Source organism: Echeneis naucrates, chromosome 4, assembly GCF_900963305.1.
Source record: "Echeneis naucrates chromosome 4, fEcheNa1.1, whole genome shotgun sequence".
NCBI lineage: Eukaryota > Metazoa > Chordata > Actinopteri > Carangiformes > Echeneidae > Echeneis > Echeneis naucrates.
Genome location: NC_042514.1, coordinates 17238525 through 17265115, shown reverse-complemented (window position 1 = coordinate 17265115; position 26591 = coordinate 17238525). Strand labels below are relative to the sequence as shown.

At 39.8% G+C, this 26591-nt stretch overlaps 1 protein-coding gene across 2 annotated transcripts in view; it reads right to left on the bottom strand.

Annotated features, from left to right (window-relative positions):
- The window catches only part of col24a1 (collagen type XXIV alpha 1 chain), a 71926-nt gene that overhangs the window by 28507 nt on the left and 16828 nt on the right, over nucleotides 1–26591 (bottom strand). For both annotated transcript variants that reach the window (XM_029499408.1, XM_029499409.1), the window contains exons 5-26: nucleotides 25069–25122; nucleotides 22981–23034; nucleotides 21384–21437; nucleotides 19563–19607; nucleotides 18912–18965; nucleotides 18438–18482; nucleotides 17591–17644; nucleotides 16643–16687; nucleotides 15817–15870; nucleotides 15178–15222; nucleotides 11463–11516; nucleotides 11094–11138; nucleotides 10713–10766; nucleotides 10254–10307; nucleotides 9595–9648; nucleotides 7585–7638; nucleotides 7456–7509; nucleotides 6390–6434; nucleotides 5864–5917; nucleotides 4676–4720; nucleotides 1595–1648; nucleotides 339–392 (exon numbers count right to left, since the gene is read on the bottom strand). In XM_029499408.1, coding sequence (XP_029355268.1) covers nucleotides 339–392; nucleotides 1595–1648; nucleotides 4676–4720; nucleotides 5864–5917; nucleotides 6390–6434; nucleotides 7456–7509; nucleotides 7585–7638; nucleotides 9595–9648; nucleotides 10254–10307; nucleotides 10713–10766; nucleotides 11094–11138; nucleotides 11463–11516; nucleotides 15178–15222; nucleotides 15817–15870; nucleotides 16643–16687; nucleotides 17591–17644; nucleotides 18438–18482; nucleotides 18912–18965; nucleotides 19563–19607; nucleotides 21384–21437; nucleotides 22981–23034; nucleotides 25069–25122 — 1125 coding nt within the window. The remainder of the gene's footprint in view (nucleotides 1–338; nucleotides 393–1594; nucleotides 1649–4675; nucleotides 4721–5863; nucleotides 5918–6389; nucleotides 6435–7455; nucleotides 7510–7584; nucleotides 7639–9594; nucleotides 9649–10253; nucleotides 10308–10712; nucleotides 10767–11093; nucleotides 11139–11462; nucleotides 11517–15177; nucleotides 15223–15816; nucleotides 15871–16642; nucleotides 16688–17590; nucleotides 17645–18437; nucleotides 18483–18911; nucleotides 18966–19562; nucleotides 19608–21383; nucleotides 21438–22980; nucleotides 23035–25068; nucleotides 25123–26591) is intronic.

The window sequence follows — 26591 nt, the reverse complement described above, 5'->3', positions numbered from 1 at the left end:
CAAATAGTCTGATTACTAGATTAGGAAACCCAAAACCAGGGTGACCAAAAGCATTTGCATCTGCCAAATGTTTCAACATGAGAGTCTGGAACTGGACTCTTGTGAGCTTGCTTTCATTTACATAAACTGCCTCAAAAAATTACATTTAAATCAAACATCTAAATTTGCTTAGTTTGTGTTTTATGTTTGCCATTTTCAGGTAATAGTTTACCGGGAACAATATCCTCTACTTCTGATAGGTTTTTGTTGCTTTGCAAATGTCTTTTTTGGTCTTTTCTGGTGTTGACTCACAGACAAGAAGCAGAGCTCTGCAGTATACCCTGAGTGACTGAACTTACCCTTGGCCCTTTCTCCCCAACTGGACCTGTTGGACCTGTTGGTCCACGGTCACCCTGGCAAAAAATAAATAAATAAATAAAACAGTGAGAGAGAAAATGAGAGTGAGTGAGTGAGAGAGAGAGAACTCATTAAACTTTGACCTGAAGCCTCCAAAAAAAAAAAAAAAAAATCCCCAAACAGCTGAACATATACCATCTCTAATAAAGAACCATGAAACTGGAGAGCAGCTTCTTAAACGCTGAAGGTTAGAGTGACAGCTGGTTGTGTAGATTTTAAAGTGAGCAGGTTCTTTGAAACCCAGTTGGTGGCACTCTGCTCAAAGCAAAGGCAACTGCCAATAAGCAGTAAATCTTGCTGGATCTCCACTCTATCAGCTCCAATATTTGTGTCAGTGAGGTTTTAATCCTCCTTAAACCGTTTCATTTAACTTCGTGTATGGACAAGTTATTTCCCGGTTATTGGGCACTGTTCAAATTGTTTTAGGGTGCTGTATGAAAAGTCAAAATCAGAGGGTTAGTATAGAGTTCATATATATATTTATATATACACATACTGTATGTAGGAATGTCAGCTTTCAGGATGTGGTTGGCGTTGAGCGATTAAATCAAGTGGAGGATTTTGTGTAAGACAAGGTAAAGCAGGTAAGATGGTTTCTCATCAAAAGAACACGAGAGCATGTTCTGACACATAGGAGACTTCTGGATAGGATGGAGGGAGAATATATTAGGGGGGGGGTCAATGGAAATAGGTGACAAAAGAGAGAGCTGCTTGTAACATTTTCTGTTCATTTGAGAGCCAATGGGGGCTGAGCATGGAGAAAGCCTCAGGCCTTCTCGTTATTTCATCTTGAACATTGTGATATTATTCATAGTACTATTCCTTTTCATGTGTTTTCTGCTTTGTTAGGGGTTATAGGACAATACATAGCTCAGCACACCACCAGAAATAAACCTATTAATTTTCTGACTATTTGAGTGATAGGCCGGTATATTGGATTTGGATTTGAAAACTACTAAACCTGCCTTGCAATTGCTGGTTTTGACAAGGGGTAGGGTGCTGGGGGACAGTAACGGTGACATGGCTTTGACAATATTGTTATTGATGTCAATGTAAGAGTGTTGAGTGTTTAGCTAAACGTGTTCTGTCCTTCTGGGGCCTCCAGCAATGGCTGCTTACTACAGCCCTAATTATAGGGGCCTGTCACTGACAGCTGATGCTGACTGACAGCCTAATGACAGAGAAACACACTCTTTACCTTTTCACCAGGAACCCCTATCACTCCAGCTATCCCAATCAGGCCAACTGGACCCTGGAGAGTAGAAAGAGAAATAGTATTCAGCACAAACACGTCAGAAGAAAATGTGCGCAGACCTGATCTTCATTCATCTAAGGATTATTTTCCAATCTCTTATGACACATGGAATGCAAAAGGTCAGAGATTGCAATGTAATGCTTACGTAAGAAAAAAGGAGGAGCTCCTGACTTGAGGAGAAACCTGTATGAATACCTCTATGATTTCCCAGCACTTAGAAGTTAGTCAACTTAAAACTTTGATTAAAACAACTACAATTATAGTAATTGTAATAATAATAGTAGATATAAAATGCATATTTCTGTTTAAAAGAAATGTTTCTATAATATAGTATGAAGTCTTAAAGTCAAAAAGGAAACAGTGAGACAGAAAAACAAACAACCAAAGAAAATCTGTTTTCAAGATCAATATGTAATGGAAAAAAAGTGTTGTGAAAAATAACTGGGAATTATTCGGGGCACACTGATTTTACAGGACATAACCCTGTACAGATGGGAACCAGAAGACACCATTTAGTAAAGGGATCATCAGGGGAAAACAATAGTTCATGTAAATATGTGAGCATTATCAGAGGAGCTAAACTACTTCCAGAACTGGGACAGGAGCTGTGGTTTGGACCTGTGCCAGTATCTCCAATGGACACTCAGACCAGAACTAAGAGGTTACAAGACAAACTTCCAAATAAAAGTGGTAAAGGTAACTTTTTGAAACTCATTAGTGTGTTCATAAAAAAAATATACAAGTCATCATATTGCAAAAATGCAGCACCAGAGCACATGCAAAAAGCCTCCAGGACCCAGCCAATATGTGAACCTGACAGACTTTTGGTGTTATTCATTCATGCATCCATCTTCTATCGCTTATCCTATTCTGGGTCATGGGGGGTGCTGGAGCCAATCCCAGCTCACATTGGGTGAGGGTGGGGTACACCCTGGACAGGTCACCAGTCCATCACACGGCCAACACAGAGACAGAGACCAACAACCACTCATAGTCACATTCAGATTCACCATTTAACTTAGACATTCATGTCTTTGGACGGTGGGATGAAACTGAAGTACCAACGCAGGCACAGGGAGAACATGCAAACTCCACACAGAAAGACCCCAGGCCCAGAAAACAAACCTGTAACTTTCTTGTTGTGGAGCAACAGTGCTAACCACTATGCCGCCGGCCTGCCAATTTTAGTGTTATTGTAAGATGTCATATTACTGCCCAATTGTAGGCCATAATTTCAATTCTGGCTACCCATAAAAGCCAATGTGATCAGACAGCTGCCTTCTGACTGCAGTGGCCAGCTTTTATTGCAGCATTACTTCTGTACAGAGTGAAATTGTAATATAGTTAACAGTTTACACAATTCTACATGACTACTCACTTCCATCACTTTATCATACAGCACGAATTCTGGTTATTTTCTTTTTGCTTTTATTGTCCCTCTCTCAAGACTTCACTAAAGTGAACACCATTACAGTCTGTTCCATTTGTTACTCCAAGTGTTATTCATGCATCGTCACCTAAAGGGACATTATCTCGTTGGATGGAAGTAAAGCAGCTGAACAGCAGATTAGCAGTGAGTGACTACAAAGAGATGCAGCCTGCAGGCATGGGAACCAGAGCTCTAAATTGACCTCAAATCCCTTAATTGGGACATGAAGTGGGACCATAAGGTACCCCGTATCACTTAACAGAAGGAAACAGTTTTAAAGGGGTTTACATGTGCCAGAGCCTTGATATAGGAGCTTTTACAGTAAACTCTGAAGGTCATCTGGTTTCCCAAACACAGCCTAGATTACATGAGCACACATAAAACCATTCATTTTAAAGTTATAGAAGACGTGCCTCTACCCCATGCATGCAGGTTCGCGCTCATGAGTCACTGATATAAAGATGAAAACACAGAGTTTGTCATGTGAGCTATACTTTACAGGATTCCTGGGACTGCCTTCAGTAATTTAGGACTGAAACATATTTTATTAGTAGTGGACTCATGGGCGACTTAAAAATGGAAGACAGCAGCAAATCTAAACGCAGTGAAATATATTACATTGTAAAATGGTTTAATTTAGCTTGAAACTGTTTATGGGAGGCCTAATGGTGATACAAGGGGCCTCTGAAGACAGATGGCATACGGCCTTGCTGAATCCACCTACATTGACCCCCGGTCTTTATCAGTCTCCAACACGTCTAATTTATCTGGAAAGTGATGTAATGCCATTCATTAGAACTTCCATATGTTTTTTTTTCCACGGCACAGAGACATGGCTTCAAAGGACCATTTACTCAGTAACTTCTTAATACTTCTCATATGTGCACTGCAACAACACAGTCCAACATAGCCCGCTTGGTTGCCTCCACTATGCACAGAATGCAAATATTAACATTAAGGGGCCTCCAGGAAGGATGAACATACTTTGGATGCTGAAAGCAGTTGTGTGTTTGAGGATTTTCAAAAAGGAAAGATGTCCCAAAATTTCTCCATTTAACCCTATTTGTGCAAAGTAAAGCGTTCATTTAAGAATCAAATGGAAAAATTGCCAAAATAAACAGTGATTTTGTGGTAATTGTCAAGTTCTTGCAATATTGTTTTGATTTGAATAACAAAGTGGCTTTGTTATTGTTGCCAAATGCTGTACTCTGACAGCACACAAATAAATGATTAGTGCTTATTCACACACATCTTAACAAACATGCAACCCAAAATATGTCACCTCCATAGAGACTCTGTGCTCTTTGTGCTCTACCTTGTTTTTCTGTTTGTGTTGGGACATTTAAAGTGGGTTATGAAGGCAGCAGGACACGAGAAAGTGCTCCTGCCAATTCCTCCACAAATGGCACACTGAGAGTTCCATTCCTTCCCTCTGGATTTAAGGAAACAGGAGTTCATAAAGGCTATGTGCACCCTCAACACTTACAGAGGGATTTAATTGGAAGCTACAAAACAACCGTCATCCAGCTTTGGGTTAGTAATGTCGGAATGGAAAAAAAAAAAAAAAAAAGAAAAGAAAAGTCAAAGCAACTTACTTGCGGACCAATTTTTCCAACATTTCCCAAGTCCCCTTTCTCTCCCTGTAAGCAAAAAACATCAAACAGTGTGATGATTGGCTTCCTGTAATTAAAGAGATCTCCCTTAACATTTCACCCTACTACCCAAACAAGACTCTCAGGATATTACAAGTTTAAATCAGCCCACACACACACACAGACACACAGTGCAGTGAGACAGAATAATGTGGTGTTGCTTTTCTTGTGGTTTACCAAACGATGGTGTAAGAGATAATCTTCTCTTTTAATTAAAAGCATGTTTACAGCACAACAAGTCTAGCCTTCTTATAAGTGGGTCACAAACATGGAGACAGTGTTACTCAGTGGTAAGCAATAGCCCATAATTTAGAATGATAAAATCTTGAAAATGCATCAATACTATAATCATGGCACCTTATTTGTGAGCAAGTAAAAAAGCTAATTATAGCCAGTGAAATAGAGTAAGGAACATGGATGGTAGGCTGTGATTTACTAAAACAAAAAAACTGACAGCTCAATAATATAAATGCAGAGTATAAGCCAAATGGCACGTGAATGCGTTCTGAGGATGGAGCTACTCCATTCTAGTAACGTTCATGTTGCAGATCATAAACAGTCTTCAACAGTCCACAACATAAGTGGCAAAGAGCGAAGGAAAAAAGGCAAGTCCATTCCCAGGCAGTATTTTAACTTCCTTATTTATTGCAAAAGTTTTACCAATTTGTTGTCATTTACAACAAAATTGTTCAACTGGAACATGCACATGAAATAAAAGCTTGTTCAAGCAAATCCTTTGGACTTTGTTTCAGATGATTCTTAAAATTGGATATGAACATAGTATGGTCTGTAATAAATCTGTAATGTGGGCAACAAGTAGTGTATGCTACACTTAATTTTAATTTATTATTCAGATATTTAAATACTGAATAAGAAAAAGTAAACGAAAATACATTATTGAATTTAACATGTTTTATTATTTTTTCTTTTTTTATCTTTAGGCAAAATCATGTTCTGTGTTAAGTATAAACCAGTATGCTGTCTTTCAGGAACACAAGTGATCATCATAACAGGACACTACTTATTTTATTTTTACATTTCTAAAAATAAAATTGCCACAAGTGTAAATATGAAACCAGAGATGCTACAGTCAGTACATTAACGATTGTAGAGCGATGAAAATGGTCTTACCTCTAAACCCTGAGGGCCAGCTTCGCCTATGTAGCCTTTTCTTCCAGGTCTTCCCTGAAAAGACAGGCAGAGAGACAGAGACAGACACACACAAAGTTAGTAATGATCAAAAACAGGATAATTAGGTTTGTCAATGGGTTTATCACATCTGTGGTTTGTCACAACCAGCTGCTTTCAGTTTGGGTGAATTCTATCATTCAAATTCAGAAGGTCACGGGTTCGGTTCCCAGACCTGGGGCCTTTCTGTGGGCCCAACTCTACGGGTACTCCGATTTCCTCCCACCGTCCAAAGACATCATGTTTGGGTTAACTGGTGACTCTAAACTGTCCGTAGGTCTGAGTGTGAGTGGTTGTTGGTCTCTGTCTGTCTCTGTGTGTTGGCCCTGTGATGGACTGGCGACCTGTCCACGGTGTACCCCACCCTCACCCAGTGTGAGCTGGGATTGGCTCCAGCACCTCCCGTGAGACAGAAACAGATAAGTGGTAGAAGATGAATGAATGAAAGAAAGAATGTGGAAGTTCTTACAGTAGGTCCAGCACTGCCAGGTGGGCCAAGTGGTCCTTCTTCACCCTGTACGAAACAGTAGGGTATGCATATTTTGGCTTTAACAAATTACCAAAGTGAGGTTTAAAAAGAGCATGTATTGGTAATAGCGCAACCAAAAACTAAAATAATAAATAGATTTACATTAAACATAAACTTAGAAGGTATGTGAAAACATATACAATGTTGAACCACAACATAATGATCACTTCATATGCAAAACAGCTATGATCCAAAACCAAGAAACTGCACAAAACCTTTCTAGGTGCTATGTGCTCTGTCAGACTGTGAACAACAAAGCTGCAAGAACTGGACTTATTTTCTGTTACATCCTGCAATGTTTGATCTAAACTTTTAGTCATGTTCCTCAGAAACATTCCAGATAAATGTGTGCAGCATTGGAGGGAACAAACAGATGCCATCAGAGAATTTCCCAGAAATGAAGGAATCTGCCTGCTTTGCAACAGTGGTTCAGTAGGTGGCACAAGTCAAAGTGGCACAAATGCTTGGACATTCTTGACCTTTTTGGCATTTTACCAACACTGATAAGAGTTATATTATGGATTATTTTCACAATCAATCAGTCAGCATAATTTTTAATCAGAATTTAAAACAGCTTTGTGTCTGACCAAAGTGTTGCAATACAACACCAAAAAAATGTTGGAGAGATGAGCTTTCATTGGCCAACTCTCATCTACCATATTTCAGCAGTTGCTGTAACATTAAGTAGTACAGAAAAAATGTGTGTGTGTGTGTGTGTGTGTGTGTTTTCATTACAAAGGCTTCTCTGCCGTTTTTCCAGGGCTGGAAAACTTTCAGACTTATTTTTAGAAGCATCATACAGATAATCATGTCCTCATCCCGTGGAACATGCCCAGAGAGACAACCTGCAACTGCCTGAGAAATGACTTGATGCTCAATACGAATCAATGTGTTACTTAATCTCGCATGAGACTAATGGAAAATTGAACCAACGGAAATGTATGGAGAAGCCAATCTTTCCACCTAACTGTATTCATGAGTCAAGAATGTTGTTAAATCATCTCACCTGTATTCCTTTTGGCCCCTGTGGGCCTTGTGGCCCTCTGGCTCCATGCAAACCCTAAAACACAGCCAAATACATGAATTCAATAAAGTGAAGTGATGAATGGATGGTGGGAGACAGATATGGTTGTACCTTGGGTCCAGGTGGGCCGTTGGGACCTGGTACTCCGATGTCACCAGGAAACCCCTTACCAAAACAAGAGCAGAGAGATATGTTAATATTAACCATTTGTCATGAGTCACATGAGTAAAGTGCATGATCCCACATATTCAATCAACTCTTTACAGCTTTGTGGGCATTACAAGAGGGGTGGGATTGTACTGCGATCGAAATGGAATGAAGTAGGCTTGCTTATGTGCAGATTGGCTGCAACAACTCTTTGCAAATCACTGGAGGCAGTTTGCATAAATCAAGCACGTACAGGGGCGGGGTCTTTCTGGAGAGTATAGATAGGCTTAGAGAAAACTTATGTAAAGATAGTGATGGATTGCTGCTGAGCTGATAGACGCTGAATACCTCCAGGCACACCTGCCAAGATGTAATCAGTCTTTCGAAAAACCCACGTGCTAGCTGTGGCCTGTCTGACCTATGGTCATTTTGCACTCCTGAGCGCAAGCACGTCTTTTACATTTAATTGTTTTTCACATATTTTGCAGCATCAACAACAATCTCTCTGATGAAAGTGGTGCTTTCTACGTCCACACATGATGGACATCCTGGAAGGAGATGTCAGGGATAAGACAATGTTTTGAGATTGTCTTTGATGCAACACACAAACGTTTAAAAATCTGGGGTTAAAAAACCTGACTGCTGTCTGACTGCTCACAAGTTCTATTAGTAAAGTATGATGAGAGTTCGCAATGAAAATTCCCATTTGCCTGCCTCATTATGATGCATTATGTAGCATGGTATAATGTAACATTACTTAAACAGGACTAAAGGTATAAGGTTCCAGTGAGAAACCCTCAAGTCTTTACATCCCATGAAATGATAGCACAATCTTGCTGTTCTCAGGGTGATCTGTTTACATCAGGTCAATTATGGGAAAGGTAAATGGTCAGCAAATGTCATGACAATTACCTCTTATTGCACTTATGAGGCTGTAATATCTTCTACTGACTTAAGTGAAAAGTCATTTCCTAGAATCATTCAGCAATCAGCAAATGTTATTATTATTTGTTGATTAGATTATGAGATGTATGAGAGGAAGTTCTGGCCTAGAGCTGACAAAAGGAACAAATCACAAATAACCACAGAAAAAACAAAATTAAGCAAAAGTAATTTAATCTGATTTAAGAATTTCAAAAGCTCCATATATACGGATGCAAGAATATCTGCATTAAATTAATTATAAGTCACCAGGTTTCAATATGTCCTTTGTAAAAGGAAGCCCAAGACATCAAAATCACAAAAAATAATCAAACTCGGACTCTACTGTCACTGAGTATATTTAGCTACAAGCTGTGCATTGTAGTGAAAGTATTTATTTTAAACCATATTGGATATGTTTACTTTTTAAACCCGCCCACGCTGAAAGATACATGCAGTATAATAAATTGCATTTTTCTTACTTTCACCCTCACAACTTCTGTATCACTCTAATGTCTTTACTGTTATTATGATCATAATCTTGAGTGGGAGCATCAATTTAAAAGTCTCAGTCTGGGCTCTGTGCCCACAACATTACAAAGCCCCTGATGGGGAAGTTAAGATACAGCAGCATGATAATGTTTCATCGCTATATGTGTTAGGGCTGGCTCACTATGCAATATTCCTTCACGCAATATGCTATGTGAAGTATCACACAAATGGTTAAGTACTAATTTCTTATTATTCAGTGTCCCCTTCTGAGTAATAATTAAAAAAGGAGATGGGCTATTTTAGCCTGGAAAAAGAATGAAACCTGTCCCCTTTTTGTATGATATGTAATGTAATGTAAGTATCAGAGCCTATATTACTCTGACAGAGTATATGCTTTTAATTAACAGTATTTTAACAGAATTTTAAAACTTATCTTTATAAGTATTGTTCAATGTTAATGTCACTGTGTCACATTATGGAATTGTACCTCAATTCAGACAACATGATAACAATTATACACGGATGTGTTGACTATTAAAACATATCATGCTAATGACCTACCTCTGGTCCTGGAGGCCCAGGTGGTCCTTGCATCCCCATCTCTCCAATTTTTCCCTGTTTAAAAAGCAAGGTCAAAACAAATTAGATTGTAATTGGGTTTTTCAAGAGTCCGATTTTTCTCATCACTTTGGCAACAGTTCCTCTGTCACCACTGGGAAAATGCTTTTCATATTCAAAAATACAACTAACACAGCCATATAGTCTGGTATTTTTATTCCAATTATTTCATTATAAAAAAGTGTTTCATGTGTTATGATTTCACAAAGGATTATTTATCTTCACACGGAACAAACAACAGCCCAAATACTCAACAGTGCTCTCTCTCTCTTTCTCTTCATAGGCAACTATGTTCGCTTGCTACGTTTGAAAATGTTTATATTTTTATTTTATCTTATCCACAAAGTACAAATGAGCAGACAGACATACTGATTTAATTAATATGGACAAAGTCATCAGTTTTGGTAAGCTGTTTAAATTATGTATTCCTCATCTTTTTTTCTTTCAGAGTTCAAGATAAAGCTGACGGTCCATGAATGGGACTGAACTTCAGTTTACAAGCCAACACAAATGGAGTCCAGAGCGTATTGCGGTACACGTTGTGTTTACATGGCTTTGTCTATAAAAGCTGCACAGACACATTCACACTCACACGAACATACCGGTGGTCCTGGTTTTCCTCTTGGCCCAGTCGGCCCAGGCGTACCAGCGGCACCCTGAAACATACAAACACATCCTTTTTTTGCATTCAATTCCATGATAATTTACTCATATTTACATGGAACCAATATTATGCAGTGATTTCATATGACTGATGATTCAGCATGTGTATTTATTCAAACACACAATGCACAATGTTTTCTTGGTTTAGTTTTTTTTGATTTAGGGCAAATATTTCTCCATATATCCTCCAATTATTTGTCACAGCAGGAGGGAAACAGATCTCCTCTACATGTTTGAACAATTACAAAAAATGAAATCATGCATCTGCTGCAAAAGTGTCGTTAAGTGAAAAAACGTGATGATTGTGTCTGGATTTTACCAAGCCAGACCAACTGATGTGGGTATGGAATCTGTTGTTTTTCATACAAGTTTGTGTGTGTTGGTATCAAGAAACTTACTTTATCACCTTGGTACCCCATCTCTCCTGGTTCGCCCCTTGGTCCCACTTCACCCTAAATTTTACAGTACCATACAGTGATATAACACAACACTACTGTGGCACAATGATCACAGTACATCCATAGATCAAACATTTATAGGTTCAGATCACCTACTTACTGTAAAACACATTATACAGAAACTACTTTCAAAATACAGCTTAGGTTTACATATCATGAAAACAACTGGCCACATTACAAAGAGCAAATGTATTGAATTAAAGTTTGTATGGTGGCTTATAAAAAAGGCAATCAATCTTGTGTAAAAAGTCAAATTACATGAGCTGGGCTACTGACACATTAAATACAGATACACAACAATAATACAAATATGTAGATCACCTTATCACCTTTCAATCCAGGCAGGCCGGCTCGTCCTGCTGGGCCCTGCCCCACAGACAGAGAGAACAAGGGAATAGAAGGACTTAGATGGGATGGTGGGGTGAGTTCAATCAATTACAAATTTTGTTTTGAATAAGGGTTCTGAACATCAAGTGAAGTCACTGAGATGGAGTCTAATGAGTGATAAGACATTGTGGCAGAAGTGTAGAAGGTTACTTTTATCTTCATATAACTCAACATGTCAGAAAACGTATATATTCTCGTATCAGATTAATGATAAGGAGCTAAAAAGAGATACGTCACAAATTTCACCAAGAGCATGGCACAGCAAATTTCCTAGACTTAGGGCATTTGCGGTGACTAGCCTACCTGAGGTCCCACTTGACCAGGTAGTCCTCGGGGTCCGTCAGGCCCCGGGTCCCCCTGAGAGAAGAAGGCACACAGTGGAATTTATGCATCACAAGCACACACCCACACCCCCACACAGACACTATCTGCTGTTTCTATTGCCTTCCTTTTTCTAACAACAGAACTAAACAGTGATGACATAGTAGCCAGTTGTAGGTTATGTGTAGGTCTGCCTTTTCACTTCTGATCACTGGCAGCCCTTTGCATCCGATCTAATTCAAAGAGGCAGGTGTGGAGTTAAGCCAAATACCCCTTACAAGCATGCAGTGATGCTGTTTTAACAATGTCAGTAGCAATGCTCATGTGTTGACACCAAGAAGTGTGTTAAATATGAGCAATCACATACCACAGCCATACACAAATACATTCAACTAAATGCAGTAAGAGTAATTTGTTTTCATTGACACGGTAGGAAGCCAAAAGGAGAATGTGGGAAGGTTGAAAAGAGCTATGTCAGCATTTATTCCAAGACAAGCAGGAACAAAGCCAGGGTCTGACTTGTGCTTAACTACAGAATACACATAATAAGTAGAAACCTTGAACTTCTAATCTCAATCCAACTGTCACCCTTTACATTATAAATAAAAGTAAAAGTGGGAGAGTGACGTAAGAGAACATGGCTAAATGTTGTTTCATCAAGGACATGTGGCTTCCACTAGGTTTCCATCTGGACCCTGTAAAGCCAGTGTTTGATGTTCCTCCTCTGGTGCTACAGCAGAACAGTCAATTATCATGTGCAGTCCATTAGAAATAGTTTTCAACTGTGAACACATGAAAAATGACTAAATATATAAAAAAAAAAGTACTGAATTCCTAATGCTAAAAGCACTGGGTAAAAAAAGTCGGCTGAGTTAAGTGACAAAGTACACATCTCACTCAGAGTCTTTGCTCAAACAGCCATTAAGATGAGGTCCAACTTCGAGGTAATTAGACATCATCCAAAAGCATGATCCTCTCTGTGCTCAAGATGGCAAGAAAAAAAAGGTCTATTGTTGCATCATGGTGATAGTGTTTCAAATACGTTACACAAACGTTAAATGCCCCATGAACCATGTGAAACTGATCAAAAACTGGTGAGTGGTAAAAAAAAAAAAAAAAAAAAAAGAGCCTCACATGCAGACTCTTGCCTGCATGCACACGTGCACCCTATAAAATTTGAAACTATTTCTGTCTGTACCTCACCTTTTAGTTTTGAATTCAGGCTGTGGCCACATCACATTTTGTTGAAATACACACTGGCAAAGACATCAAGTGCATACCAGAGCAAACCCTTGCTGTTCCGTTTCTGCTCCCTTTCTGAGTACCTAACTAATAGCCTAACTTGTGTAATTGCCTTTCAATACGTGAGTGAGCACAACGAAAGCCATAAAGGTGTGAGTGACACTGGGAAGCGAAAATGTGTTTTGGATGTCAAATCAAAGGTTTTTTTCTGGGATCAGCTGTCAAAATCAGTCAATTGGAAAAGTGACTGAATTACATCAAAGACCGAATTAAGGAGGTTGACATACGCGACTTGTGTGATTAATCAAAAGTACTTACTCGCAATAATTTGTTGATATGAATACAAGCAACCAATAAATCAGCTTTAATGAGTAATGATGAATTTCTGGGTCAAATTGTTTTTGGACAGGTGTTTGATGTATTTAATAGTAGTCTAATGTGAATAATAAATGATAGCCTGCAATATAAACTGACTTTATTAAACGCCAGCATTTTGGAGAAATGAGCTTTGCACAGGATCGACCATATCAACCATCCAACCTCTATGTCTCATGACAGGTGCACTTTCTACAGCTAGATTGGTTTTTGCAGTCCAGATAGAGAAACAGTGCAGCGCTTTTGCTTTATGGTACCAAACCCACAATGCCACCAAGAGGTGGACCTTGTTAAAATTTCGCTGGCACGCCAAACTTTAAAACAGCCATCAAGCACATCTATCCACCTTTTACAGAGCCTTTAAAAGTTTGCTTTGGGTTCTAGACATCATGATTCACAGCAGACCCAGAGAAATCAAAGCCAAGACCTTGAGAGTCCAGTGATTTACTTTTAAGTCTAACAATGGATACAGGCAAGAAACCAAATCCCCAGTTTTTTCATACAGGAGTGGGACAGTTTTCCTGATGATCAAAGCCACAGCCTCAAAGCTTGTTAAAAAAAATCTGTTCAGTTTTATATTTTTTTATGTCTGACCAAACTGTGCAAGATGCTAGAATGCTGTTTTGAAAGTTTTATTTTTACGTTCAGTTCCCAAGTAGCTTATTTAATTTATTTTGAAAACGACATTTAGCTGCTTAACACAGAAAATAGGCATACTGTATGGCTGAAATGCACCATGGCCTACTTGGATTCTGCATGGTGACCAAATGGCTCAGCTCAGAGCGTTAAAGGATTAGCAGTTAGGAGTTCAAAATCCAGACATGAGACTTTGCACTTCAACTTCAAACTGGAGGCTCAGTGAATTTTTAAATCCAACATTCAAAGAAAAGAATGAAAGGCACACAGAGAGAAGTGTGCAGTCTGTCCCATAACGTACGAATGTAAGGCATCGGCGGTGCTGTGTCTCGATGAAACTGTCCAAAACAAGCCTGCAAGATAATGCTCCATGTTTCACATCTGACTGTGTCAGCAGTAAACTTGATTTAGAGCCAGTAGCTAAGGTGAGGGTTAAGGAAACGGCATCCATCCAGATGTGTCTCGTGCCACACTGTGTGACCCTTGAAATACCCCAATAAATCCCCATGCGGTAAGGACAGCAAACCAGTGAAAACACTGAAAATTATGGTGCAGGAAAGGTCCCATATACAATTCTATGTATTTGGCAAAGATGGACACGTTTAACAGCTCACCACTGCACAGAAAAAAAGATCTCAAGGCCTGTCAGAGGCAATTTTTTTCCCTCTGCGAGTAGACAAAGCCCCTCCATGTTCGTGCTTATAAAAAAAAACCTGCATGTTTTTTTTTTTGTTTTGTTTGTTTTTACTGATCAAACTCTTAGTTTATCAAAACTGACAGAAAGGGTTATAGTTAGTTCCTTATTTGGACCCAACATACACAAATGTGGCCAGGGCCCTTTATGTAGGAATAAAATGTTGCTTACCTTGGTCATGAGTCTAGTCTGTTGTCTAGTCTAGATGTTCACTGTTCTTCAGTTTGTTCAACTCATTGTATCATTTCTACTAAAAAAAAGTCGAAATGTACTTATCTTATTGCTGACCCATTTTTGTACATGAGGAACCAACAGTTACAACCATATGAGACACTATCGTGTAGACAGTAATGGTGGCATAAAGTACAGCCACAATGTTTTACATTTAAATCCTATCCCATTTATATTCCACTTATTTGTATTTACGTTGTTGAGGCCAAATTGTGAAAGTGTATGACACGATAGTAGGTAATCCTTGAAAACCAGAATATTTAAGAGTGTTCACTGCTGGCTATGATGAACAATGATCATCTCCAAATACACACATCACATCCCACAATCAATCATCCAAACCCAATCCAATGACTTGAGACAGACAAAGAGAAAGAAGCGTGGACTGACAAGCAACTTTGAAAAACAGCTCAAAGATAGAGGGAAGTAGAGCTGTGAGCCAAATGAATGACAGATCCAACCGTGATGGGAAATTTAACATACTAATAAATATGACAAAGACGCTAAACTGATACTCACCCTTAGACCAGGAAAGCCGCCAATGCCAGTACCACCAACAGGCCCCTGTGAAACATCACAGCAACATCCTAAGTACACAGGACAGGACACTTACAGTAGTGCACATTCCTCATTCCCAAGGCTACATTGTAAGTACTGTGAGTGTATCCATGTGTTGTGTTAACCTCCTGAATGCATTTTATAATCTCAACATTTCCATAACCTTAAATTTGATTAATCGAGGCAGATCAGTAATGTATATAACTGCCCACTGATATAAAAGCTAAACTGCTCAGTAAAATCAGGCTAATCTGTGTCCATCCTCTGGTCCACTGAATATCATTACACCTATTGATGAATGTGTATGTTTTAATAGACAATCTATGCCTATTGTTTTTGTCAGTCCTTTGTGATAACAACTTAAAGCTAAAGTTTCTTGAAAATAGTGTAAATGTGTTGTGTGTAAAAAATCTTAATTTCCTCTTTTTTTGTGTTTGGGTTACATAATGTCAGTTTTAAAATGCTGATAAAAGGCCTAAAGATATATGAAAAGATGCTGCATTTGAACACTCAGTTATTTGTGGATGGAGGAGAAGAAGGGGAAATAGCAGGTAGAGGCGATAAATATAAGAATAAAAGGATAATTGAAAACCTTCTCACCTCGTTGCCATCAGGACCGGGAGGTCCCCTCTCCCCTGCATCACCCACAACACCCTATGGGAGACGTAAATCCACGTTCAAATTAAGAAACTCGTGGCAACAACTTCAGGATGTAGCCTCAATTTGAAAGATATAGCACCTCAATGCAGGTGCGTGAACAGTAGTTGTTTTTATTTTATTATGTTTACTACATTTTCTGCTGTGCACAGCATGTTGTAGTATGAAAATAATGCTTGTTTAATGAAGCAAGGTCAGCAAGTGTATGGGTGAGCTTGTAGACTAGCTTACAACAGCACTTGGCCCACAGACTTTGATCCAGTTAGCCAAACATCATTCAGTGTTGCAGAAAAAAAAAAAACTCCTTGGCTAAAACAGACACTGGGCTGCCTGCCCACTTGGCAACCTCAGCACGGAGAAGCTAAGGCTTGTTTTTCAACATTAACTTTTCACAGTGTGAGGGCCCAACTTAGACATTCCATCTGTCTCTGTCTTAATCTAACTGTAATTTTTTTCATCGCCACCGTGGAATAAACTTGGCATTGCAGGATAGCTGCCATAAGATATTTCTAGTGTGGCTTGGCACATTCTGAATATTGTTGTTTCTTGTAAAGGAGTAATTTCTCTTGTAATATTTTTTTTCTCTCTGCGCTGCTTAACCATTGGACCCCAGTGTTTTGCTGCTTTAGCAAATACACAACAGATGCAGCACACAAACAGTGATTTTTGGAAAAGGGACCTGGACTAGTGGCTCCTCATAGTTATTGACAGATGACAGCGGTACATAGTTTTGACTTTAGCAGTAACTATGAAAAATTATTATTATTACATGTCTTCCTTTGGGGCCAGGATTTCCAACAGGACCAGGGATACCCTAGAAAAGAAATTGGAATATTAACACAAATCTAAAATAAGGGACAAATTTTAGCAAATAAAATGTACATTGAGAGATTTCTTGACCATAAATAGTAATAAGAAAACCAGTTATATCTGTTTAATCACACTAATCACACACAATAATAATTTCATTGGCATAAACCAAGCCATGAGGATCTCGGCAAGCTAATAATTCTAAAACTGTAAATGGAAGCTACATTTATTATTGCTTTGGCTACATTTATATCTGACAAATTTAGCAGAATGCTTGCAGGAGCATCATACTGCCTCTGCCAGCTCGTGCATTTCTAATAGTGAATCCTCAGGCTATCTAACACCACACAGTCACCCAGCTATCCATCTGGTTATGCTTCCTTTGGTGGACCAGGTGAGTAAGGGACCTCTGATTAGCCATGCTGGCCTTCCTCTCCCCACATGTATCATTAACCTTTGGCATGAATTTCTCTGTTACCTGTTTATAAGTTGTCCTTCCTGACACCACTGTTGGCTGAGTACTGACCACTGCTTCCTTCATATAGTCCACCTCACAAGAACTTTTGATCACCATTTGGGACTTGCTCAGATCCTTACAGGCGCACATGGTTCCTACTCAATTGTCTACTTGCTGCCAACTATTATCCACCCCTTAAAGGTGCCATTACACTGTGACATTCAGTGCTATTTACTTCAGCTACCATTGTTTTTGACATTGTGGTTGATCGGTGTAAATCAAGATATCCTAGAGTAATATATATTGAGGCAAACAGTTTGAGCTAAGAAGCAAGAAACAAGCATGAGACAATGAGGGAGCGAAAACTGAGGGAGAGATGAGATGTGGGGGGAAAAGAACAGCAATTGTGATTAAAGAGGTGCATGTTTTATGTATGCAAATGTCACTCACTTTCTCCCCCTCCAGCCCTGGTGGCCCAGCAACACCAGGAGGCCCAATGAAACCCTAGAAATCAGCAAAGTATCACATTAAAATGTTGCCTAATATTCGTAGGAAACAGTTTATTATCACTGTGGTATTGATAATGTGTGATTGCAATATTTCTGTTCAAACGGGCATGTAATCATTTAGTTATAGTACGATTGCTTTTATTCAAAACAAAACATTGGCTTGACGCTGGGGATAGTAAATGTCTGCTTGGTCCATCAAATAATTCCCAGGCAATGATAATTCATACCATATGACAACAACTTTGATAGCAGATACATGAATATTTTAATACCATACATGCTGGGCCATTTGTGAAATCCTGTCCTACTGTTTTGCCCCACTCTTTAACTCACACTCCTACTTTATGAGTACGCTGTGTGTCTTAGTGGCTCTTTTTCACAGTTCATGCCTCATTCTAACGCATTAATCCCACCTATCCTCTTTCTGTGGGCTGCAATGCTCCACTTAAGTCCCCTCTTTCACTTGCCCATTGGACCTGGATCTGTTTGTATTCCATCTTCTCTTTCCTCTGTTCTCCTGCTGCGTGGGCATTACTACTTGCTGAGGAATGAACCATACTGAGAAGAACCAGTCAGTCTTCATAGAGACAACCCAGAGCCCGGACCAGCCACCACACGCATTCTCATATCAAGTACTATGTCTCTGTCAGACACTATGACAGAAATTTAACTCAAACCCTGCACAGTCTCTCTGGAGCAAGTCTGCCACTGTCTAATCCTTTCAGGAAATGAAGTGTTCAGCTGATGAAAAGAGGGCTGAATGACAACAGGCAGCTGCTGGTACTTACACGGACACCTTTAGGCCCTGGGTTACCTTCTGGTCCAGCTGAGCCCTGCAAAAAAGCAAAGACTGGTGAGGAAGACGTATTGTCACATTACACACAAGCTCAGTGATTTAACAATGTGAGGCAAACCTAAACACATCAGAGTTAAAATAGGCTTACATAAGATAGAGCTGAGTAACATAAACCTAAAAAAATTTACTTCAAGTTGCACTGTGTGCGTACACACACACACAACACACACAAAGAACATCAGGAAGCCAAATTTACACATTTAATTGTAAATTGCATTGATTTCTAAAATTCAATTAATATAAAATAGGTTAAGTAATACATATCGTAGAGCAAAAAAGCTGTGCACATCGTGCTGTTGTTATTATAGTTTTTTATGTATTCTTTGGAGTTTCAATAAGAGCAATTAGGAATCTCAGGAGTGGAGATGGAGTAACTGGGAGCATATTTTTGTATTTTTCACTGCACCTGCCTGCCAGGGTAACCTGCAGCCCCTGCTTCCCCATGAGGTCCCGGTATGCCCTGTAGTAGAGACAGAGAGGAAGGGGAGGGAGGAGAGTAGAGAAAAAGAGAGAGAGCGAGAGAATGGAGAGTAGGGAGATTACATCGATGGATAAAGTGAAAGAGGAGAAACATAGACCTCTACCACCATTGCCAACTGGGGAATAGTACAAGCACTGTTCATTCTGGACAACTTCCACCAGAAAAACCTAGTCCATTAACTGTACCTTTCAGCAGCACCCCCCGCCCCAAAAAAAAAAAACCCTTGCCTCTCTCTAACTCTCTGCTGTTCTTTCACTCCACTTTAATATTATAATATACAGTTACATATTCTTACATACTCTTATCTAACACAATTGAATAACTTCCAGCCCATAAAATATTCCCATATTAATAATATCCCATTATTATCAGCACTGTCCAATAGGAAACTAAAAAAATGTGTGATGACACAAAAATGGATTTTGATCACTGTAACTAATTTCCCTCTTCATGAGCCCTAAGTCTACTAACCCGATCTTCTACTTTCAGGGATCTGGCCTTTGATTTGCATTTACCATCACGGCTGATGAGATAAGGCTATGGTTTGCCTGCTTATACACATAAAAGAGTACTTACTTGTTCTCCTGGCAGTCCAAGTGGCCCTGGATAACCTTTAGGACCCTTGAAAATTGATTAAAACAATATATTTAAAACAAAAACACCATAGAAATAAACAGCTTATAGCCATGCTATCCACTTTTTGACAAAGTATGTCATGCAGGCAAAGTAGTGCTTTGCATTGCATTATGACGCACTCGTGGTGACAGTGCTAACATGTTGATGTTTTGTAGATATGTTTCCCATGTTACAATCTTAGTTTAGCGTGGTAGTATGCTTAGACAGCAACAAACATAGGATTACTAGGGCTGATGGGAATGAATAAGTCAGATCAAAGGTACACGTTTAGCATTTTGATGGCACTTATTGGGTAGTAAAAGTATTGCCAAACCGATGGCAATTCATCCAATAACTGTCAAGTCTTTCTCACAACATTGTGGGCGGCTTTCTGTGCGGAGTTTGTATGTCCTCCCTCTGCTTGTGTGGGTTCCCTTTGGATACTCCTATTTCTTCCCACAGCCCACACACATGCACATTTAAGTTAATTGGTGACTCTAAATTGAGTCTAAGTGAGTGTAAATGGTTGTTTATGTCAAGCCTGCAATAGACTGGGGACCTGCCCAGGGTGTTCGTCACTCAAACTGAGATTGGCTCTAGCCTACCTGACAACCCTGATGGACAAATGGTATGGGTAGTAGACAGACGAATGAGGAGAATTAAGCTCATTCCAAATGTCTTTTGGTAAAATAAACAGGATTTACAGTTTGGTAAATTAGAGCTGTTCTGCTCGTAAGCTATTTTTTTCCCCATATAAGAATATAATTGTCAACAACAGCTCCCAAACACCAGGTCAGGACCAGGTTGAGGTCTTTGGAGCAGAAAGAGACTTTCTGAATAGTATAGCTGATCCAGTCCTATGCTTCTGAAGCGGTGACATTTGAACCTTCAAATGCACTAAAAGGCCACATAGGGGTTAAGAGCATAGTGCCCGAAACAGTCATTTCCTCTGGAAATACTTGATGGGACACAGTTCCCCTGCTAGATATATTAGGTTCAGCTACAGCAAATACTGAGACGATCTCCTGGGAGGCAGGTGGTAGCCAGCTATGTGGAGATGTGAGCAGCAAGCTGGCCCACTATAGAAAAACGTCTTCGCAGTCTGTTGTGTACTTAAAAGGTCAAGTCCAGCATCAGTCATACTTAGTCAGTCATTCTTATGAGGAGCAAGACAATAGTAGCAAAATTGTGCCAAAAGAAATCTGAGCAAACATAAATGGCATGAAGAGGTGTGTGGATAAATGGGTCATAGAGGAAGAATGCCAGATCTATTGTTATTGATAGCAGCATCCATGAAATTCTCAGTTAGGCAAGACAACCGCTGACCTGAGAGGGCAAAGGATATTATGCATGTCATTGACTGCCTGACAGTGAGCAGGGTGTCTTTCCTGTTTTGGATGACCTTCGACATTGACCTCAAAGCCTATCAGGTTTAAGAGAGACAGCAAAATATCCAGCCTACTCTGAGGCTCTGGAAAAGGGCAGCAACAAAATTAGATATATGCGGATACATGCAAAGATGATGAAGAAGGCACAGTGTGTGGCAGAGAGATGAAGCAAAAAAAGAAAAATGAAAACAATGTATATATACAGTACAGGCCAAAAGTTTGGACACATCTTCTCATTCAAATGAATAGGAAAGTGTATCCAAACTTTTGGCCTTAAGAATATATGTCTATTAGTATTTCTCATTATTAGGAATTAGTCAGAACGTGCAGATGTTGAGTTGGGTGGGCTATCCAACTTAAAATTCAATCAACAGTTTGCAATGCTAAATCTTACCAGTGGACCTGGAAATCCATCTGGCCCAGGCAGACCTGGTGGACCTCTGTCACCCTATTGGAACAAGTTAAAGAAAAAAACAGAAAAGAAAAAAAAGAAAGAATTCAATGTACACAGTATATTTGTAAAACAGAGATGTGTTGGTATTTTTAATAAGTAAATTCATGTGTTTGCGGGTATCTACTGCATAGTGACTCAGTCTAACTCCACTCCACTTGTAGTTTGTGCCAGGCACCAATTATTTCACTGCAGAAAATCAACCTGGCAGCATCATCATATCTGAATGAATGGCCAATATTTGGACAAGACAAACTTTGATCAGACCACAGCGGCATAGTGGTTAGTACTGTCGCCCCACAACAAGCAGGTCTTTTGGGGCCTTTCTCTGTGGAGTTTTCATGTTCTCCCCGTGCCTGCATGGGTTTCCTCCCACCATTCAAAGACATCATGTTCAGGTTAATTGGTGTGTCTAAAATGCCTGTAGGTTTGATAGTGAGTGTGAGTGGTTGTTTGTCTTTGAATGAATGACTGAAAATCACAGTCTCTGTGAGATTCTGCTCATCTGAACTCACTGCCACTCGCTCCTCTTCAGGACTGTTCCCCTCACCTGCTGCACTCAGCTGGTCCTGATGACCAGTCAGTCAGTATATAAGCCTCTCCTTCTCACACACTCCTTGCCAAGACTTTCCAGCACTCTTTACTGTACTGGCCAACCTGGTTCCCCTCCCCGGAGGGCAGAGCCTGCATGTTCAGAGCCTCGCAACCAGCACCTGCACCAGGTCAGTGACATCCAGCTTTTGGATCCACTTTAAAATGGTAGGTTTGTTCAGAATATCCTTTGTTGGCACAATAGGGATGATTCACATCACCGTCAGATGATATTCTAATATAAACAATTGCTTATTCGCAAATTCAATTCATATAAGAATCATTATTGAAGATGTGAAATGAGGGGATGAATGGCGATACAGAGAAAATGTTAAGGCAAATCTGCTAAAAGAGGTATAAAGAAAGAAAGATGCACTGGAAAAAGCATTTAAAAGGAGAAATCCAGACAGTTTTTCAAACTGATTTTTTGACTCCAAAGTGCATTGAAACTTAGAGAGAATCGGTAAAAAAAAAAAAAAAAAATATTATTTGCTGTTTGGGAGTAAGGCGGACCAACTGTGGTGACCCCAGATCAAGCAGTGATGACTGAATGAAGAAAGAGGAAGATACTGTGTCATTTAAAAGGGACAATTTGATGATGATCATTTTTGACTTGAGCCAATCTTTCATTAAGATGGTTTTCTGAGCATTTTGTGCCAATTACTGATTACGAAAATTCACAGCAGAACACAAAGTAATCAGTGAGACTGAGTGAGGTGATATGATAGCACTGATGTGGTACAAGATTTAGCAGCTATACCGATAAAGATAAACTGTGTGTGAATGTGACTTGCTATGTAAAGGGCTTTGATATTTACATCAGTACCGGCCCAGCAAAAATGTCTAAAAGTATCACTGCAAAAGCATAAAAAAGCCTTGAGATGCATAAATAGAGAGCACAGATGTATAGGAGGGCAAATATGAGTGAGTGCGCTGGTAGATTTCTTACCTTCTCTCCTGGTGGAGCCTGGCCTGGAGACATCCCGGGGTCTCCCTTTGAACCCTGAAATAGCAACATCATCTCCAGTTGAGGTGACTATAATATAAAGTTTTATATTTCAGTTTCTTTTTCATGAACACACAGAACCTAGCCACCTGTACCTATTGCACATGCGTCTCATATTTCCATAGTTTTCATTGACAGCCAGTGAGGCATAAAAAAAATTTGGGTGTGAGATAGCAAAGTCTAGTTTACTATAAAACCATAGTTTATTTCTGGTTGGGAGAAAAAAATCAACAGTGCATGAAGCACACTGAAAGTCTCTTAAATCCTGCAAATACACTGTTACAACATTTCACACTGTGCTTAAAACACATGTCAACTAAGTTCAGCACCTGGGATGATACTCTTCTGTGTTTGTCATAGCAACCAAACACAATTCAAGAGGCAAAATTTTCCAAATCGAGACAAAGAGTTTCTCAATCCGTATTCCACCCCCGTACAGGGGTTTGGGGTGTGAGGCTGACTCACTCAGGTCACTATGGTATTAGATACACTGATGGTGGGTTTGCATGTGCTCACAAATGTGGGTTTTGTAGGCTGAAGAAACCGCCAGGGAGCAGGGAACTTTGTATTTCATAATAACGAATCAAAGGCCCTCAGTCAAATGTGTGCCCACAAGGTCAGAGGTGACACAGGACAAAAATCCATCCATCTCCCTGTGCTGTTTGACTAACCAATGGGTAAAAAAAAAAAAAACCAAGAACAGCACATTCCTCTCTTTATGTGTGGGGTGAGGTAGGCAGAGAGATGACATGCAAAAAGTACTTTCATAAATTTGTCTTATATTAGGCTTTATATGTAGCAACTACAATTCCACGTGAGGAGTTATCCATTTTATTCAAAAAGACAAAAGATATGAGAAAACAACAAAAAAAAACCCATTGTGCCCATAGTTTCTGTTTCTATAGCATGTTCATTCCCCCTCTGACTGCACTGTCTATTCAATCATTCTCTGGTAGAGCAGTAAGGGCAACAGCAACCACAACCAGCTGGATGGAGCTGCCCACATCCTTGATTACTTGAACAAATGCATCCATCTGGTTCCATGCTAGGAAAAGCACTAGTACAATTATGCCCTCTAGTAAAAACAAGGGTAGCAAAAAATCCAGGCAAAAGTTAATGTCATGGGGCAACAGCAAACCATCACTTCCTCAGCCTTTTACGCTAGTGTTACATGGCACTTATAATCATGGCCACCTTATATTCTGTAGCCCCCCCTTTTTTGCCAAAACAGCACTGGCCTGTTATGGCATGGACTCCAGTCCACTCTAAAGTTGTGGCAAAAGAGTTGAGTAACAGGTATTAACTTGTCAGCAAGTGCTTTTTTTCCTTTGCATGATTTTGTTGTTCCGAAATCAATTTTTTTTATTAATGACAATTTGTCTGTTTTATGTTGATAACCATTTGCAAGAATGATTGTCATTCAAAAATTAAATTCTGGATACACAACCAGTCAAATGTTTGGACACACTTTCTCATTCAAATGAATAGGAAAGTGTGTCCAAACTTTTGACTGGTAGTTTACTTCTAACATCATGCCTTAGTAAAGAGCATGGTGTGTGCAGCACTTTCAATCAAGCATGCTTGATTTGGCATGCTGAGTAGCAGTTCCAGCAGATCTGGAGTTGAAGGCCAGAGTGTTTAAAATTGCTCTGTTCCCAATAAACATAATTACGAATGTCAAACACCATAAAATAGGTGTGGAGCAGAAAAATAGGAAAATGCCCAACCATAATTTACCCTTAGGACATATTCCAGCTGATTAAAAATTATTTAGTCAGCTTTTCCTTTCTCTGTTGCTTGATTTGGCATGCTGAGATTCATAGACACTAAATACGTCGCCAGCACCAAAAACACTCAAATAAATAAATGCAAGTATGGACACATTTTGACCATCTGGTGTCTTGAGCTAAGTCGTGCTGACTCCTGCTCTGAGGAAAATCATCTGGTTTGTCTATACAGAGAGATGCTAACCAGTAGCCTGTCTTACAGTCTGAGGGAGCGGCTGAAGCCTCCCACTGAAGGGCCACTCACCTTGGGTCCAGGTGGCCCAGGCTGTCCTGGATTTCCATGTGGACCAGTGGGACCCTAAACAGAAGCAGACGAAACGTTAAATTTCTCAGTATTGTTGCCAGTATATAGTGGTTAGCACTGTCTCCCCACAATAATATTGCGGGTTCCGTTCCCGCCCTGGGGCCTTTCTGTGCAGTTTGCATGTTCTCCTCGTGCCTGTGTGGGTTTCCTCCGGGTACTCTGGTTTCCACCACCATCAAAAGACATCGTGTTTGGGTTGATTGATGACTCTAAACTGTCCATAGGTCTGAGTGTGAGTGTGAGTGGTTGTTGGTGTCTGTCTCTGTATGTTGGCCCTGTGATGGGCTGATGACCTGTCCAGGGTGTACTCTGCCCCTCGTCCAGTGTGAGCTGGGATTGACTCCAGCACCCCCCACGACGCAGAATAGGATAAGCGATAGAAGATGAATGAATGTTGCCAGTGATAACAGCATCAGATTTCTAGGCAAGGCATTAGTTTAAAAAAAAAAAAAAATATATATATATATATATATATACTCTGAGTCAAAAGTTTGGACATACTTTCTTATTCATTTGAATGAGAAAGTGTGTCACATACACATGCTTATAACAAGCACACATATTTTTGTCCCACATTAGGAGCACTGTTATGTCCTCTCAGAGGTATGCAGATGCAGAGTTGGAATAGGGATTTTAAAAGTGTGGTGGTTCTACATGTGGAACATGAGCACAGCCACAGCATCCACTTTGTCACAAAAGGCAGAAGAGCACTGCACTACGGCTCTCTCCCTACGTAGATAAAGCATGGCATAATCAATCACTACCTTCAGCGCTAAAATTCATCTCTGGGGAGCAGCTTAGAACTCTGAAGCAAGTTACAGTCTGTTTCCACAACAAATGCTCACCCCAGATGGCATGTCCTGCTTCATAGGGTTACAGTCTGATAACGCTAACCATTAGAGGTCATATAATGAGTCTCCTGCTCTGGGCCCAGACAGCAGAGACATAACCACAGTACCACACACTGCCCTCAGCTTCCCACCACATAATGTTTCCAAGCCTCCTTCTCTCTTTATTTTATGACCTACGGGCTTGAGAGTGTGTTCTGAATCAGCCATGTGCTTTCCAGCAGACATGTTTTACTATCTACCACCACTCTCTGTCTACTAGCCTGTCTTCCCATCCATCTACCTTCTAGCGAGCCATCCATGGTGGCCCTTAAAATACAGCAGCAAAACATAAGCCTTACGATTATACTGATTTTTTTTTTAATGAAGTCTGTCTTCCAACAGGTTGGAGGAGACCCTGCCAAAACAATGTGGGGCCATGCTCTGTCTATGAGCGTTAAAGCATACGAGGCAGTGTTTTCTGGTTCGCTTAGATTGCATGAACATCTTTTATAGTGTCATATCCTAAAACTAACAAGAAAACAATATTGTTATGTAATAATATAGTTTATACACATTTAGTATTCCTTGATGTAAACTAATGAACATGAAGGAAACACTCAATGTTAAGTGACT